We start from the raw sequence: 17,650 nt of genomic DNA on the forward strand, positions 1-17,650 counted from the left end.
CTAAGGTCGCGCAAGCGACCCTAGTGCCTCCTTCCTAGCGCGACCCCCTAATTTACATATTGCATGGTGCCCCCATTGCGGGTGCCATGCATGCATTGAGGGGTAGATTTTCTAAATTTGCGCGATCGCATACTTTTGTTCGCGCAGCAGGCGCAAACAAAAGTACCCTGGATTTTATAAGATACGCGCGTAGCCGCGCGTATCTTATAAAATCCGGGGTCGGCATGCGCAAGGGGGTGCACATTTGTGCAACCTGCGCGCGCCAAGCCCAGCGCGCGCTGCCTGTTCCCCCGCCCACCCCCCTTACCTTTGTTTCATGATTTATGCCTGCTAAAAGCAGACGTAAATCTACGTGCGCCAGCGGCCTGCTGGCGCGCAATCACCCGACCCGGGGGCTGGTCCGGAGGCCTCGACCACACCCCTGGGCTGGCGCCACGCCCCCGGGCCCGCCCCCGCAATGCCGCGTCACGCGCCCCCGACACGCCCCTTTTAGAAAGCCCCAGGACTTACGTGCGTCCCGGGGCTCTGCGCGCGCCGGCGGCCTATGCAAAATAGGCGCGCCGGCGCGCGAGGGCCCTGCGCGCGTAAATCCGGCCAGATTTACGCATGCAAGGCATTTAAAATCCGCCCGTAAGAAAGCAGGCACTGAAAAGTCAGCGCCCACTTTCCAAAAAGATTATTGCATCGGCCCCAAAGACTTTTTCATAGCAGTACAAACTAACGAGAAAAATTGCAATTTAGGAACAGCATGTGTGTGTTTTTCCAGAAAGCAATGATATAGGCAGACAAGATGAAGGATGCAGCAAAAGTACATACAATTTTTAGGTTAAAATTGAAAGTTGAAACTTGGCATTAGAATGTTTTTTAAGCAAAATGTAAGGAGAAGAAATTGAAGCAGACCACAGAAGTGTGATATCCCCATATTTGGAATTCTGAAATGCATGAGAGATGCCTGAAGCAGAGATAACACTGAAATGAAGGCATCAGATAGGTTGAGCATCCTGAGATGGGGAGGAGTAAAATGATAAGCGAATGTACAATAGTAAGATGTACACCCATACTTGCAAGTTCGTAAAATAAAGAAATAGATTGTCTCACCAACTCTTTGTGTTCACTATAAAATTTTCTGAGAAGATGCAATACCACTTCTTACATGTGTGTGGGGGAGGGGGTATTATTATTTCACTCAGCTAGTAACTTGCCTATAATCAGTCGCAGGAAAGGAAGCCATCATTCTATGATGCATTCTGCTGCCACTGCATTGAAATTACCTTAGTATTTGCAAGTATTCTGTATTAAATTGTGAGGTTTTGCCAAAGCTTTCCACCATAACAGGACTTTTATGCTAGACCCGCAAAACGGTAGCAGCACGCGGTTGTTTTATTTTCACACGTACAATAACTGATCACCTTGTATTTTGTAATTAATTTCTTGCTACGTCTTTAAAAAAAAAAAAAGTTCATTTATTCGTTACCAAATCATCGACCTATGTTCAAACGACCGTCAAATCAGCGGCAGAGAAATAAAAGTTCGCCCTCCCTCCAACCCACTTTCCCCGGCGAGCAGCAGGAAGGGGCAGGCGAGTGCAGAATCCCGGAGCCGAGCGAGCTGCGGAGGGGGTGGGGGAGAGAAAAAAAAATAGACAAGCCTCCGCCCTATCCATCATCATCATCAGCAGCATGGAGGTGCAGTTCGCCCCTTTCCGAGCCTGGGCCGATTTCTTCCCGGGCTCCGATCGCTTCGCCAGGCCGGATTTCAAAGACATCTCGAAATGGAACAACCGCGTCGTCAGCAACCTGCTGTACTACCAGACGAATTACCTGGCGGCGGCGGCGCTCGTCATCTTGGTGGTGGGGTGAGTGCGATCGGGAGAGCACCGTGCAGCGCGCCCTGGGACCCCAGGGCTGAGCTGGGGGGTGGGATTGGGGATCCCGGCTTTCTTCCTCCCTCTCTCCCTCCTTGCCTACATCCAGAAGCTCGTGGTACTTCTGTTCATGCTTTTGAAATCTAAACACCCTGCTTCTTTCTGTTCCCCCCATCATTTCATTTTGGTTCGAAAGGTGTTTTGTTTTGGGGGTTTTTTTTTTTTGGGGGGGGGTGAAGGGGAGAAGGTTGAGGGTAACCTCTAGCATATTAGCAATGGCTTACTTGCATTTTCTAGGACATACTTGGAGTCCCTTTCTTTAGAAGGATGCTTCTATTAAGTACCGGAACACCGAACATACTAAGAAAAATATATATCTAAACATAATTTGGGTTTTCAATTTGCATTTTTAACGGCAGTGGGGACAGGGAGGGGCAATACGGTCACTTCACTTTGCTGAACAGCAGAGGGCGGTAAATCCTGTCCAAATGTAGGTGATGGCTTCATGTATGCAATCTTCAGCCTGCCGATTATGCAAATATATTGTTCGATAATATGTTCAACCTTTATGTGAAATGGACAGTAAACGGCGTTTTGAAAGTATTTTTTCAATCCAGGCAATGTACCCAACCCTCTTTCTTTTGTTGTCCGGTGCATTTGCTTGCTGTGATTCAATTAAGTTGCTTGTAGGGGAGGGAGGGAGTGGGATGGGATTACATTACTACTTTTGAATTAAAACATCCTTTAAGCAGTAAATTCTGGTCTCTTGACTTTTTAACCTGCGTGGGACAGAGCTGAATATTACCCAGCTCATGTGCATGGTTTTTATGCAGGAGGGAGGGCAAAGAACTGCAATCACTAGATAAGCTATTGTATGTGCAAAGTGTTTTTTTTCTCCTCCCCCCCCCCCCTTCTGTGTCAATAATAAAAAATTATTTTAGTACATATGACCCGTAGGCAACACTAATAGTCTGCAGAAGAAAGACCTCTGTGTCTAGGACACGGGCAACAAATATCTATTGTCTCCCCATGTTGTTGCAATTAGTAAATTGCAGTCAAACACACTAAACATAATGGTATAAGGAAGACCCTTTCCAATGTTAAGAAAATCACATATAGAACCTCTTTTATAAATGTGGTTTTTTTTTATCCTCCCTGCAAAACCTTTGTAAAGCAAGTATGCTACTCTGTGTTCATAGAGATTAACCGCAAACCATATTGAAGCTAAATCTGTAATATTTTGTATCTGAAATTGTTTTTTCTAACAAGCAGAGTCAAAATGTTCAGAATAAGTATTTTCAGGTTTAAAATACTTGTGGGGTTTTGTTTTGTTTTTTCTCATGCGTGCATAGACATCTGCTACTTGTATCTTCGGCCCGCTCAAGGAAGTGTAAGAGTGATCTATTGCTGTGTCTATAAAATGACACTCTGCTACTGTCTCCTCCTTTAACACTTTCTTTTGTGACATTGCCAGTTAGGGAGGGAAAGCTATTTACTTTTGGATGTTTGCTCAGCCTGAGTCTGCACACTGGATTTAAAGCTTGATATTTTTCTTAGAGGCCTGGCAGCCTGAAAGCCGGATACAAAAGTAAAAATATGTCCGAATAAAGAGCGCGAGGCCCATCCAGTCTACCTTCCCCCCCCCCCCCCGATGCAGTGCCCTAGACCTCCGAGGTTATCAGGCTTTCTTTTCACGTAGCTAGGGATCCTCCGTGCTTATCCCATGCTTTCTTGACTTCTGTTGCCGCTTTATGCTGGAAGGCACCTCCTGGTTCTGTGAATGTTTTCTAATGTTACTCTTAAGTCGCTTGTTCTCGAACTTCCTTTTCGCTGAAAAACATTTGCATGTGCACCTTTTTTTTTATACCATATGAATGTCTCAAAGCTGTTTCATGTGGGGCTTTATTTCTGTTATTAAAGTTGGGTCTCATTCTACCAATACAGAAGCAGCAGGAGAGCTTACTGGTGCTTTCACTTTATCTGCAGCTGGGGGGACACTTCACCTTTTGGTTGACAGCTGATTAGCTTGTCAGATGGGTGACATGCGGGCTCGCCCCTCCCATGGGTGCATGCACTGAAACTGCTCACACCCTGCCTTTGCACTAGTTTATAAATAGATTGGAAACGGTCTGTGTAAAGCAGCCAAACCTGCATTAGCTTGTCTTTTGTTCTTGTTTTTTTTTTTTCTTTTGTTGCACTGAAAAATGTTATGGTGAATTGCTGTGTATGAACTTAAAAAAAATAAGTGGAAGCTAATTGCAAAATAATTGGGACAAACCTGCAAAAATTTCACACTTCATTACTGTGATGCATCAAACTTCAAAAAATCCACTGGGCTCATGACCAGATTAGTTGAACTCATGGATGTTTACACAGCAGTGTTATAGCTTACTCAGATTTGCCATTTCTTCTTTGCATATATTAGATTTTTTTGCCTCCCCCCCCCCCCCCCAAAAAAAAAACCAAAACTATTTTTTTTTTTTTTTTTTTTTTTTTTGTGTCCTGACTGTGCTTGATTTTTCAGCAAACATTTTGGGGCTGACTTATTCGCACATATATGTGGCGTGTGTGTTGGGAAGTGGGCCCCTCTAATTCTGAGTGAAACTCACCCTCTGCTTTTAATTTTACTTCTTAAGAAGTAAAGTTGGCTAGGTCATGTGTCTGCATTCTAGCAGTTGTCTGCCAAAGGAAAAACTTGATGCTTTAAGAGCATCCTGCAGTTACAAGACAAAATCATCCTTGTTTCAGTTATGCTAATTTTGTCTAGATTCCTTTGTGGGCTGCATTCGTGACTCTTGAGCGGAGGCGGGAATCCTAGCCATCACATGCCAGCAACCCTTATAGGTGGATTCAAGGTACATGTATACTAGAATTCAGGGCCCACCATGGTCTGTGGCCAGTTACCAAGGGAGGAGGGTGTAGAAATATAGTTGACCCTCCATCCTTGAACCAAAAATTGTGGAAAGCACCCTGCTGCCTCAGCTACTAGCTGTGTTGCTTGCAGCTCAGGATCCCCTTTGGGCTACTAGTTTCCCAAAATAAAAATCCCTGAGAAATCTGTAAACCCTGCCTTTTGAATTGATTTAGTAGAGATGTAGGGTGTACTCCTGCAAGTATTTAAAAATTCACCTGAATCCTCCATAATTTGTCAAAACAATATGATCACTATCTTTGAGTAGCAAAGAATTTTAAAATGCAGTATAGAAAAATGTTACGTCTCAAATTCAGAAATCTTTGGTGGGGGGGGGGGCAGAATTTTACCCCAGGAGTACTGTAATGCATAACACCTGGTGCAGCCCCCCCCCCCACACACACACAGATCCTTCAGCTGTTTCTTTCTTCTGCCCCCTCCCCTCACCTGATCCTTCAAAACTATCTTCTCCCCCTCCCCCCAACTAGCAGATACATCTCCCTCCAGCCTGTGTGAGCGGAGGTCACCAGTTCCTGATTCCTTTCAATGCCCCTGCCTTCTGGTCCCATGCCAGATTCTTGAGAAGGAATTGTGAGGATTCTGGTAACTTATTAGATTCTATAAACCTCAATAGCCCAGTGTCCACAGTCAAGCAGGCCTTGTCTGCTTCTTCTTCTTTTGCTAGGCATTGCAACACCCAGACTGGCACAGAAGGTGCAGGATTAGATTTCTGATCCCGCATGGGCTGCCTGTGTGAGCTGTGTGTAGATACCTTGCAATGAGTCAGCATCTTATTTGCAACTTTTTTTTGGGGGGGGGGGGGGGTAGAACCTGTGACTGTTTCTCTGCTTTTCATGTCGTCAGGGCAACGTGCCCTCAAAGCGCCAGAGGACTTTACTTCTAGATTATACTACCCGGCTGTTGGACAGCTCTGTATAACCTCGAATATGAAAAATCATCTGCCCAACTTTAAACCATGTACATAATGTAGGCAGCCAGGACTATCTCTTCCCTCCGCCAACACCCTTTACAAAGTAAACAAACAATACAGGACAACAATTGGAATCAACAAGGCCGCAGCTTTATTTAACAAACAGCAGTGCCAGAGTATTCCCTCCCCCCAGCCCCAACGAATTGATGACCATCCACCGCCTCCCAGCAAGAAGATGTCCGCTAGGCCACCCGCCTAGCAATTCAGCCATGATAACTCGCTTGGCCACTGCCCAGCAAGGAGCCGAACCTTTGGCCCCCGTCACCGCCCAGCAAGGAGTCCTGCAGGAACAACTGCACCCAGTTGTGCCCTTCTGGCAAATGGAACTTGGCATCTGTCAAGCCATACAATCAATCAGCACGACGCTGCCCCCTAAGCAGGCTTGCCCCCCCCCCCCCCCCCCCCCCCCAGCTGTGACAAGAACTTCCCCGTACAAACACAATAACAAGTCGGCGACCGAGCGGCAGGGTGAAAAAAGAGGGGGTGAGAGCAGATCCTCCTGCTCACGGAGGTAGCTCCTCCCCTCTCTGCTGACTCACTCCCCAAGATGGCCAATGGGGCTAGAGAGCCCCGCAATTTAAAAAAGGTGCGGGCGCAGTTCCTGAGGGAACCGAGACTATATAGGTGCATGCGTCATCACGCTTCGCCCAGGGAGCCTCCCCACCCCCCCCAACGTGGTGCTCGCGCTGGGAGAGAGAGCCTGATGCCACATTAGGCTCGTACATGCGGGCACAAAGCCCACCTGCCCTGTCAGGCTGAACACTTTCTACAGGTGTGGAATATAGCAACATGAGCCCTCCAAAAGGGATAAAGAACTTCTTTTAAAGATAATTTGGTTCTCATCTCATGAATATGTTCCCTCCCCTGTAACTCTTACCATTGGTCAGGGGTCCATCCACGTCTTAAGTACTTTCTTTAGAAAGGCCGGTTGAAGGCCCCCCTGGAGACAGGAAAGTGACTAGATGTGGTGGAGTGCTATCAAAGGGGAAGCTCAAAAACATCAGGGCACATAACTTTAAAAAAAAAACCCCAAAACAACGTAGCCCCACCAGGTTTGTTTGGGAACAGGCCTACAATGTGGCACTTCAGTGCAGTGCACCTGTTTTCGAATTGGCTCCAGTTAAGTACTGTTGTCATGTTGCCCTCAAACAAGTGTTAACTTGCCAAGGGATAAATAGTCAAAGTAGTCCTCTTGTGAAAAAAGACTTTGGGCAAGTCTGCTCACCTTCAGCCCAGGTTGATGCTTCTTGTCAGCTTCAGCTTTGTATTTATTTATTTAATTTTTTATTTATGCCAATTTACATTAATCTCAAGAACATTCTTGAACTAGAAAGATTATGAGTTGAATAATACATAACTGTACAAATCAATAAAATATGACAGCAAGCAATCACTTGTTTCAATCTCTCTAAATTAAAGCCCTCAATCTGGGGGGGTGGATCGAACACAACCTAAAAGAACATTCTTTTCATTAACAAGAGAAAATGCACAGATATCTAACAGCCGCATTATACATTCTATGAGGGACTAGAAGTATCTATACTGGGCGCTGCGGGTTTTGTAGGAGTTTTCCCCACTAAGACTTGGGTTAACTGAGGTGGATCAAAAAAAACATGTCTAAATATTTTACAATACACTTGCATGAGTAATTTCAGGAAATAACTCCCCCCCCCCCCCCCCCCCCAATTAACAAGACCTGTGGTCTCCGTAAGAAGAATGCTTTTCTCCTCCTCTCTGGGTCTCACGCGAGACATCTGGGAATGCTCTTTCCTTGCAACCCATAAAAACATCATTTCTAGGTCTCAAACACAGCTTCAGTAGCCACTCCCTGTCCGGGTCCAGTGCAGGGACCGCTAGTTCTGAGTCTGAGGTTTCCAAAAGAGCTGAGAGCTTAATAGACTGCTCCCGTACTGGTTTTAAAGAATTTATTCCATCATCTTGGTCAGCATCTGCTCTTCTGAACTTAAGCAAATAAAACATTTTCATGATAGGTGGTATCGCAGTTTCCGTCACCTTAAGTGTTTCTATGAGATATTTCTTAAAGACCCCTTGGGGATCTTAAAGGCACCTGAGGAAAATTGATAAATCTCAGGTTTCTGCTTTTCAACATATTTTCTAAATTTTCAGGGCTATATTACTTCTGTCTCTTGTCATTACTGACTGGGTTTGTTTGATTCCATTTATCTGAGTTCTGATAGAAGAGATTTGTTGTTCCAATTCCAAATTAGTATTTGAAACTACATTGATTTTCTCATCTTGTTCTTTAAATTTTCTCCATAACAGGAGGCAACTGTTGAATAGACAGTCGTCTCATATCACTGATTGCTTCCAATAAAGTCTCTAGTGAGAGAACCCGAGGCCTTACCATTTCTATTGTGGGGATTCCCCCAACAGCTCCCGCTGTCTCTCCCCTCGATACTCCATCCTCCACACCGGCTTGCCCTGATGTCCTTCTTGGACTCTCTATTGCCGCTGTCACTCCGTCTGACCCTGCAGGGGACAACTCCTCCACTTTTCGGTCGAAGAGTTTCTCCCTCATTTCCAGAGAACCTCTTACAGCAGCAGGATTCGCCGGTGGGGTTCCCTCCTCTGGATTCAGTGGAGATATTGAGCCAGGGAGAGAGAGGGGAGCTCAAATTCCCTTCCTCCTCTCTCCAGCGGCATAGGTCCCGCTCCAGTGTCGCTGTGCCGTACATGGGTGTCCATCGGTCCAGTTATGGGCGTCGCCAGGGTAGCCGCGGGGTAAGGTGTCCTCTGTTTTCGCTTCCTCCCCATTCAGGTGAAAATAAGCAGCAGGAAATTAAAAAATGAAACACTATCAGCAGCGCTCACGCCGTGCGATCCTATCTGGCAGCCATCTTGGATCTGCCCCAGAGCCAGCTTCAGCTTTTAACGGCTATTGGAAGATAGGAACCAAGCAGAAATACTTTCTAGAAGGCATCACAGAACAATGGTGGTAGAGCAGAACCAGTTATTTTCTTGTGTGTTTTGCCCTGGTGGAAAAAGCAGCAGTTACTTGAAACATCACCTCGCCTGTTCCAGGACGCTTTGCTTTCTCTTGGTCTTAACACATGAAAAAAGGAGCAGTAGGAATTTCTTCTCTTCAATTTTTACACATTTTTGCAACCAGATATGCTCTTTATTACAAGTATACCCTTCTTTTTGTGGTCTGAGGCCACCTGATCCAGTGCACTTCTTATTTGGTTGTGGTGTTTGCCCAGTTTGTATCTGGTGTGTTGCTTGGATGGAGCTCAGATTCTAGATTAGCAGAGAAGCACTACCCCATTTCCTCTGATTCATAATGATAGTAGTAGCCAAGCACAAAAGAGGAGGTGTGCTCTCCAACTTGAAATACTCATTGCAGTCTATAAATTAGAACCAGAATTTAAAAGAGGGAATTTTTTTTTTTTTTTTTTTTGCAAACCTTGTTTTAGGATGATTCCTGTGTGTTATCCTGACAGATTTTTTTCTACATGGCTATTTACATACATAAAGTTCTAGCTATCCCTTTTTGCAGTAGCAAATCAATGTTTTATTGGGTTATTCCCAACACATCACTTCTTTTGTATGTGGGATAATAGTGGAACTGGGAAAATCCTAGAGCCTAAGATTCAGAGAAGCAAAAAATAAGACACCGCCCCCCCCACACACACACTCTCTAGATCCTTAAATAATGAAGCCTTCTACTACTTGATATTTTAATGGGGGTCTCCCCTCCCCTATTCTAGGATTATGAGACACACAGTGAATCTAGCTGAGTGAATAATGCTCCCTGTCATGCAAAACCTTCAGTTGGTCGCTCACAGTTGCTGCACTGACACACACATTAGACTGACTTCTGCCTTGTTCACTTTTTCCATTCTGAAACTATAGTTTAGTTTAATCTAAATATAGGTTTGGGTTGGTTGAAATAAGCGCTGCAAATATGTTGCCAGCTGCAGATGAACCAATCCAAATTTCGTGTGTGTGTGGCTGAGATTTGAAGCATGAGTAACAGGAGCAGGTGGGTGGCAAAATTGGAACTGCAGGGAGGGGTGGGGGTAAAAAAAATATTGGTTTTAAAATCAGTTTTATATGGGGTTTGAGACCTAGATGATAGACATGAAATGGAAACAGGAGACCAGTCTGGTTTTGGTTTTATTTTGAGAGCTGCAAGTACTGTTTGATACTCCCAGACATGGTAGGCTTCAGTAGTCTTAAGAGCTAGCTTGTCTTCCTGGAATACGAGATGGAAATACTTAGGTTTACAAGAATGCCATGGTTACTTGTCTGAACCATCTCAGTGAGCTTCCGAGTAAGAATTTGAGGTATGCCCTACTTTACATGCATGTGTGACAAAATTCTTCCCTTCCTGGCTGATGTGATAATGAGAGCTGAAATAAAACATGGGGGTGTTTTGCTTCTCATATTTTGCCATCATTGTAGCGTGTGTGTGTGTGTGTGTGCGAGCATAACCTCTTGTTAGCTTCCACTTCCATGGGAACCAATCCTTACTGGGGGGCTGGATCACCATGCAGCTTCATGTGCAGTGGTCCAGAGGGTTTTCATCCATTTTCTACCCTCATCCCAGATAGAAACCCCATGTTGTCATATACTGGTTCAATCTTTCTTTTCTTACTTTTGTAGCTAACCCACCTGCTCCTGGAAATGGAGGGAGACAACAAAATAGTAAACTCTTTGTGGGAGGGAGCAGGGAACATGTGAAGCTGTATCTGTGTGTGTTCTGTTGCCCTGAGATTGTCTGGGGGGGGGCGGCAGCATGCGCACAAACTCACAATAGCTCACTCACACACATGCACACTCACTGCTCTCCTTCTTCCACACACAGTCCTCACCCCAAACCTTCCAGGGTGGACAGATCTCCTTCAAGCAACTTCCCTTGCATGGACCCAATATAGCTCCTCCTCTTTTCCTATATGCCTCCTCCTCCTCCTCCTCCTTACAGCTGCATTGGCCGTGGATCTCTTCCTTTTTCAGGGGTGGGGGGAGGGAAGTGCTCCTTGGGCTGCGAGTGAATACATGCAGAAGAACATCTTCGTTCCGGCGTGGAGCCCATGCTCCTCCCTCTCGCGCATATGGCTCAATGGGTCTCTTCCGGCTCGGGGGTCCATGTTCCTCCTCCTTCCAGGTTGTGCAGCCCCGATAGATTCTCCCCCCCCCCCCCCCCCCCCCCCCCGGGTCTGCTTCTGCAGCAGGGCCCAGAGACCTGGCAATTCCTTTAGAATTCCGGAGTCTCGGGCCAAATCCGGAGAGTTCCCAGGTATGGAGTTACCTTTCATATGCTGCTGCATATAATATAAAATGTGAAATAGTAAGAACTGTAAACTTTTTTGCAGTAAAATGCTTAATTGTGAGATGAGTGCCATATGGATTCTAGAAATAGATATGTTTGGCTACCTTTTTTTTTTTTTTTTTTATTTTGGTGACTGTTCTATGTGCTCTCTGTAAGAGCAGATGCTTGGAAAAGCAAAATACAAATATACTATATAAATAGAAGCATTACACTGCTGATGGGTTTTGCATTTTGCAAAAGAATGCATTATCCAGTCTCCCTCTTCTGGAAACTGAAGATTATTGTAATGCTTTCCTTTTTCTGTTTCAGATTTATGAGTCCTTTCAACATGCTACTGGGGGGCACAGTGGTGGTGCTGATGTTTGTTGGGTTTGTGTGGGCCTCTCACAACAAGGATATCCTCCGCAGATTTAAAAAGCAGTATCCAACAGTATTTGTGTTGATGATCATATTGGCAAGTTACTGTGTCATATCCCTCTGTGGAGGCGTGATGGTGTTCATATTTGGGATCACCTTTCCTTTACTGTGTAAGTATTTTTTTAATTAAGAAATCTAATGTTAAACTGACAGTGATGTGCTGGGAAAAGCTTCTTAGAACCAGTGATTTAATAGACTGTACAGAACTGAGAACTAGCCATTTTATTTGGCTTGTGATGTAAGTTGGCATTGCAAAGAGTGTTTGTTTTTTTTTCTTTTTAGAGAGATGTGAGTTTTGACTACAAAAGAAATTGTAGGAAATAAAACATCTGAGGGTGAGGGAAGACATTGGAAGAGTTTTTGGGTTTTTTTTTTTTGGGGGGGGGGGGGGGTTGGATGTGCCTAAACATATGAAGTTCCCATACTGGGTCAGACAGAGGGTCCATCAAGGCCAGCATCCTGTTTCCAACAGTGGCCAATCCAGGTTACAAATACCTGACAAGTACCCAAACAGTAAGTAGATTCCATGCTACTAATGCTAGTAATAGCAGTGGCTATTCCCTAAGGGGCCGATGCAATATTATTCGTGGAAAGCAGGTGCTGACTTTTCGCGCCCACTTTCTTAACACACGCATGGCTGCGGGACCTTAGCGCCTCTTGCTAATGCGACCCCCGCGGTTACCGGCGGTCTGCTGTTTATGAAAGCCGATAAACTCTGCATCAGTTTTCATAACTGCAGTCAGCCAGTTATGAATACAGATGCAGAGCACATCAGTGTCTGTCTTCAAAGCGGCCGGTAGAGGGTTTTTTCTTTTCTTTTTTAAACTTTTAAAGTACAGAAAAGCAGTTTTGTTTTGTTTTTTTTTTTTTCAGTGCGCTCAGCTATTAACGCCTGCTTCAGGCAGGCGTTAATAGCTGAGCAATAAATGTGCTTCTGAGACAATTTGCATGTGATGAGTGCTAACTCATTCACTCTGTCAGATGTGCGTTAAATAGGCACTAATCCCCCTATTGCAGTAGGGGGTGGATTAGCGCCTATTTAACCTGCACTGCGCTCAGCTGAGCACACTGTATTGCATGGGCTCCTAAGTTTAACTTGATTAATAGCAATTAATGGACTTCTTCTCCAGAAAGTTATCCAAACCTTTTTTTTAAGCCTAGCTACACTAACTGCGCTAACCACATCCTCTGGCAACAAATTCTAGAGCTTAATTGTGTGAGTGAAAGAGTTCTTTGACTTTGTTATAAATTTGCTACTTGCTAACTTCATGGAGTGCCTCTAGGAGACACTGCTGTTACGAGTTGTTTTTTTTCCTGCTGAGAGACTGTCATCTTAATATATTCTCTGTTCTTGAGATGGTGCAAAATGAAATTTTGACATAATGAATAACAGCACTATGATAAATTAAAATACTTGGTAGTTTCAAATGATAGGCTAATTAGGCTAGGGTTCATCTGCTTGGAAGAGATGACTGAGGAGGATATGATACAGGCTTACTAGGACTGTGCCTAAGGTAGCAAAAAATCTGGGGGTAGGGGGGAGTACAACTGCTGAAGACTTTGTCTTCCAGCTGTGCTGAATTCTCACTCGGCAGAGAACAACCTTCTGCTCCCTGATCCTGCCCCTCCCTCCCAGTGCAGAGGGGAGGGGTAAGGGACAGAGAAAATTAAATGCTGCTCTCCTTATTGCAGTTCCATTGTCCTGTGAAGGGAACAGGAGTGGAGTGAGGCCAGACCATGGGGGGGGGGCAGCAAACAAAAGCACTCTGCTTCCCACACAAAGGTCTCTCGTGTCATTCAGGGACACAAGGGGCAGAGGCGAGGCTGGAACAGAGAGATCACAGCAAAGAAGACTGTACCTTTGGGGAAGGGGTGGCAATACCACCAGTTGTACCTAGAGGAGGCACAATCCTAAACCAGTCGCTGATATGTTTTTTTTTAAATCATGAGTAGGGTGGAACAAGTAAATAGGGACAGTTATTTACCCTTTCAAATTAAAAAAAAAAAAAAAAAAAAAAAAAGACACTATGAAACAGCCAGCAACTTAAAAAAAAAAATTGTAAGATGGGGTTTTTTGGGTTGGTTTTGTGGTTGGTTTTTTTTTTGGCACACAATCAAGTTGTGGAATCTGTTAACAGATTCCCATAGCAAGGTTTAAAAAGTTTGGAAAGGTGTCTGAAGGGAAAGTCTATAAAACATTATTAGCCAGGAAGACTCTGGGGAAAGGCATCACTATTCCTGGGAATGAGCAACAAGAAACAGATCCACTGGGTATTGTGACCTAAACTGACCACTATTGGACAGGATGCTTCTCTTGTTGGTCCTAGATCTGACCTAGCATGGCATTGTGCGTTAGTTGTTCTGGCCCATTGTGAGAGAAGGGATACGTTACTGCCTTTTGTTTAATATTTATGCTATTGTGTTGAGTGTTTTTGGTTTTTTTTTGAGGACAGCATTATAAAGTGTGTTAAGATCTCAAGCCTACAATAATACTTTTGAGGAATTTCCCCTTTTATGTAGATATAACATGTGTTTATTTTTTGGGGGTGTTGTATTTTAAAGTTGCAGCTACAAGTCTTTAAATATTTTTGTGTGAAGCAGTATTCTACCGGCAGCAGAGTTTTTAAGGATATCCACACTGAATGTGTGAGAAAATACTTATGTACATTGGTCCAGTGTGTGCAAATATTGTGGATATCCTGAAAACCCATCAGGTTGTGGGCTCACCAGGCAGGTTTGGGAACCATAGACAACATGGGTGTCTAAAATTAGAGGTGTCTGGATAATGAATGTCATGATAAATTTGTTGGGTTGAGTATTGGGGATTGGCAAAGGTGGCAGTAGGCTGATACTATCAGGTTTTATTTCTGGGGGTAGGAAGAGATTACGTTATCTGGCTTTTAGATGTTTTTATAGTTGGCATGTCTATAGGTCCAGTTTGATTTTATTGTACTTTGCTTGGTGTGGCTTTGGAGAGTTAAACAAATACTAATTTATTTTTTTTGTAGTAAAATCTTTATTTGCCCAGTTGGTTCTGGTCCTTGAATACATTCATCCATTATTTTTTTTTGGCATTTCTCTTCTCTTTTCAGTGATCTTCATACATGCTTCTTTGAGGCTTAGAAACATGAAGAACAAACTGGAGAACCAAATGGAAGTAGCTGGTCTGAAGAAGACACCAATGGGGATTGTTCTCAATGCCCTCGAGCAGCAGGAGGAAACCTTTAACAAACTAGCGGATTATCTTACCAAAGCCAAAGAATAATATGTAAATGGTGCTCTTCTTATGAACGGAAGCTGAGCTGCTCTTTGCTCTGGTCCACTTTAGTTTACTCTGTATATTTATGAAGCAATAGCTGCAAATGCTAGAAAATCTAATTTTGCCCAGTGTACAGGCAAAATTAAAATATATACACATGGTTTTCTTTGAAAGAACCGTGTTAGCCCATTCAGTGCTTTTTATTAAGGTTTTCTACTCTCTAATGAAAGCATTAAATATTTAATGCAAGACATCATAGTATGCATAATGTGTGTGTGTTTTTGTGCTCTCGATTGTCGAGAGACAAGTATTGGATAATCAGTAGGTAATCATTACTTGCATAAAAGACATTAAACAAATTTCATGTTGCACTGCAATGGGATTGCACTAGCATTTTATGGCAAGAAAAATCTGAGACTGTTCTGGGACTTTTGCAGCTTAGTCATGTAAGGGAGGGGATGCTGTGGTAAGGACTTGACCAAGGCAGTGAGTTCTTCAGTCCATGTTAGAATGGACCTTTAAGTATAGCTGAAAGATCCCAGTCTCTCTCAGAATTCACTGTCATATGCCTGTATTTGTTTTGAGGTATCCAGCCACAAAGCACTTTGAGACCCTGTTAGGATTAAAACATTTAGTCACAGAATTAATTCGGATTTAAATAATTCCCATAGACTAACTGGTTTGACTTTCTTTTTGTTTTTTTTTTTTTCTTTTTTGGTCTTCCTGCCCTGTATTAGTATTTTTTTAGTTAAGGTGGACCACATTGAAGTTATTTTGTTAAGAGGAAAACCATACTTGTCTCCTGTTTCAGTCTGAATATTTCTTTCATTAGCATTAAATGTCTGGGCCATAATAACTACAAATGCTAAACTTCCTCATGTTTTTTTCTTATTTCCAAACAGAAGATGTATTAGCATTTCAGTTGAATGAATTCCTGAGGTTAGTAAAGTGGAGTCTGCTCTGGTTCTTGTGGTTCCAAAACTGCCCTGGTTTTCAACATAACTGAACAATGCAGATGACCCTGTACCTTAGATTAAATCTATGCAGGTACATTACTGTTCAGAGTCACTGTAGCTATCCTGTTTGGGCAGGAGGACTGGAGTCCAGAACCAGTAGGCTAAAACACTCCTGGTTACTTGTGATGTGTATGGTAACTTTGACACTGAATATCTTATTTCCTAAGAAATAACTTCTCGAGTATTTTAAGGGATTTTTATTGTTTAATAAAATCCAGTGCTATCTGAGTTTTTTTGTTTTTTTTTAACATGGAATATTTATAAATGGATCAGGGGAAACACCAAATGGATTAACTAACCCTGAGTCCTTTTCAGTTTCACACCCACCTTCAGACAGTATTCCATTAATAGACATGTATTTTTTTTTTCAGGCAAGATAAGTTAAATTTCTTATTTTAATAGTGCATACCACTGATAGCAATACAGGTGTTTCTTAAAATTTAGGGTAATTTTTAGTAAAGTGGTGTGTTCGGGGGGCTTTTTTTTTTTAATTTAATGGAGTATTAGGTCTAGGGCATCCTGGTAAAAAGTTTTTCAAAGTAACTTCTACTAATAAACAAGCTCCTGTCTAGATAAAATTGAAAGCTAGCAAGGTCCATAAAATTAACTTTCTTTGCATTAAAAAAAAAAATTGTAAGCATCTATTCTATTTAGCCTTTTCATCTATATAGTTTTTTGTTACTGATGATTTGCATTGAACTGTATTTCATGACATTATACAGGGTCTGATGTATTAGAGGGTTCTCATTTTTGTGTTGGGATGAGGAAGGAGGGGCTTAGTATGTGTGGTCTATAGTGTTAACAATGGCAACATTTATTGACAGTGTTGCAGTTGCTATCCAGGGATTCTGATTGTATCGCATGACGAGACCCAAAGCAAAATCTCCCCAGAAGCTCTGCATAAAGTCTTATTCTATCTTCACGTTCGATTTACATATAACTCCCCCCACCCCCCTCCTTGTTCTGTAGCAGAAGACCAAATCTGGATAATAGAAAAGCCACTCTTAAATCAGGGCTCCTTTCATATTTTTCCCTTTCAGGCTTTTGCCTGCAGGGGCCACTATAGGAACAATCATCCAGTTTTCTCACTGGTGCACGTTGATTTTGTGTTTAGCATCTTATTTTATATTTTGTTTAGGGTAGTGATTGCATCAACACAAAAGGAATGAGGACTTTATATACTCCTTACAATGAATAAGTGAGGAGGATATAAGGTAGAATATATTCATGCAAAGGGAAAACTGCATGAATTCTAATCAATTTTGATCACTGGGTAGATAACGCAGCAGTAATAAAATATTAAAAAATGAGTGTGCACCAGTCTGGGGAGGGAGCAGGATGTTCTCGACAATGAGTTAGGCAAACATGAAAATGTATTTTATATGAGCAGTTCAACATACAGATTTTCATTGGTCTCCATGCAGGAATTCCCCCCCCTCCCCCCATTATAAAACTAGAATAGCATGCCTGTTTTTCTCCTAATGCTTATAGGGATTATGCCTTTCATTTATAGCAGCAGGAGTATGGTATAGGTTCATGCAGATTATGGAATAAAAGATATTATTTAACAGTGGATGGAGTGCTTGTCTTTATTTTACCTACTCATAGTGAAAACTTATCTCTTGGGGGGGAAAATGGACAAGAATGGCCCTTCTGATCAGAACAGCTAATGCAGCTGGATGCTATATATAAATTTATATGTTGCAAGTATATTTAATCCATTTCGCATGGAAATAGGTCTAAACATGAAATGAAACGTGCATATCTATCTGTTTCAGGACCTGTATTAGGTTGTCATAAAACAAGCAATTTCTATTACTAGCATTAGTCATTGTGAAAGAGCTACTAGCTATACACATGACACCCTCCCTGCTCCATGGAGTTTACAATCTAGCCAAG

At 43.0% G+C, this 17,650-nt stretch overlaps 1 protein-coding gene across 1 annotated transcript; it reads left to right on the top strand.

The window, feature by feature from the left end:
• Positions 1 to 1,544: 1,544 nt before the first annotated feature.
• Positions 1,545 to 17,324, top strand: ARL6IP5 (ADP ribosylation factor like GTPase 6 interacting protein 5). Its single transcript, XM_029601080.1, has 3 exons — positions 1,545 to 1,855; positions 11,369 to 11,586; positions 14,569 to 17,324. The coding sequence occupies exons 1-3, from the start codon at positions 1,680 to 1,682 to the stop codon at positions 14,739 to 14,741; spliced, it is 567 nt and encodes a 188-aa protein (XP_029456940.1). The 5' UTR covers positions 1,545 to 1,679; the 3' UTR covers positions 14,742 to 17,324.
• Positions 17,325 to 17,650: the final 326 nt, after the last annotated feature.

Source organism: Rhinatrema bivittatum, chromosome 4, assembly GCF_901001135.1.
Source record: "Rhinatrema bivittatum chromosome 4, aRhiBiv1.1, whole genome shotgun sequence".
Classification (NCBI taxonomy): Eukaryota; Metazoa; Chordata; class Amphibia; order Gymnophiona; family Rhinatrematidae; genus Rhinatrema; species Rhinatrema bivittatum.

What these genes read in the sequence shown, in the direction of transcription:
- ARL6IP5 (XM_029601080.1), top strand. Translation starts at nt 1,680, where the DNA reads ATGGAGGTGCAGTTCGCCCCTTTCCGAGCCTGGGCCGATTTCTTCCCG. An exon ending in CTCGTCATCTTGGTGGTGGG is followed by an intron (nt 1,856 to 11,368) that starts GTGAGTGCGATC and finishes TTTCTGTTTCAG; the next exon opens with ATTTATGAGTCCTTTCAACA. An exon ending in GATCACCTTTCCTTTACTGT is followed by an intron (nt 11,587 to 14,568) that starts GTAAGTATTTTT and finishes TTCTCTTTTCAG; the next exon opens with TGATCTTCATACATGCTTCT.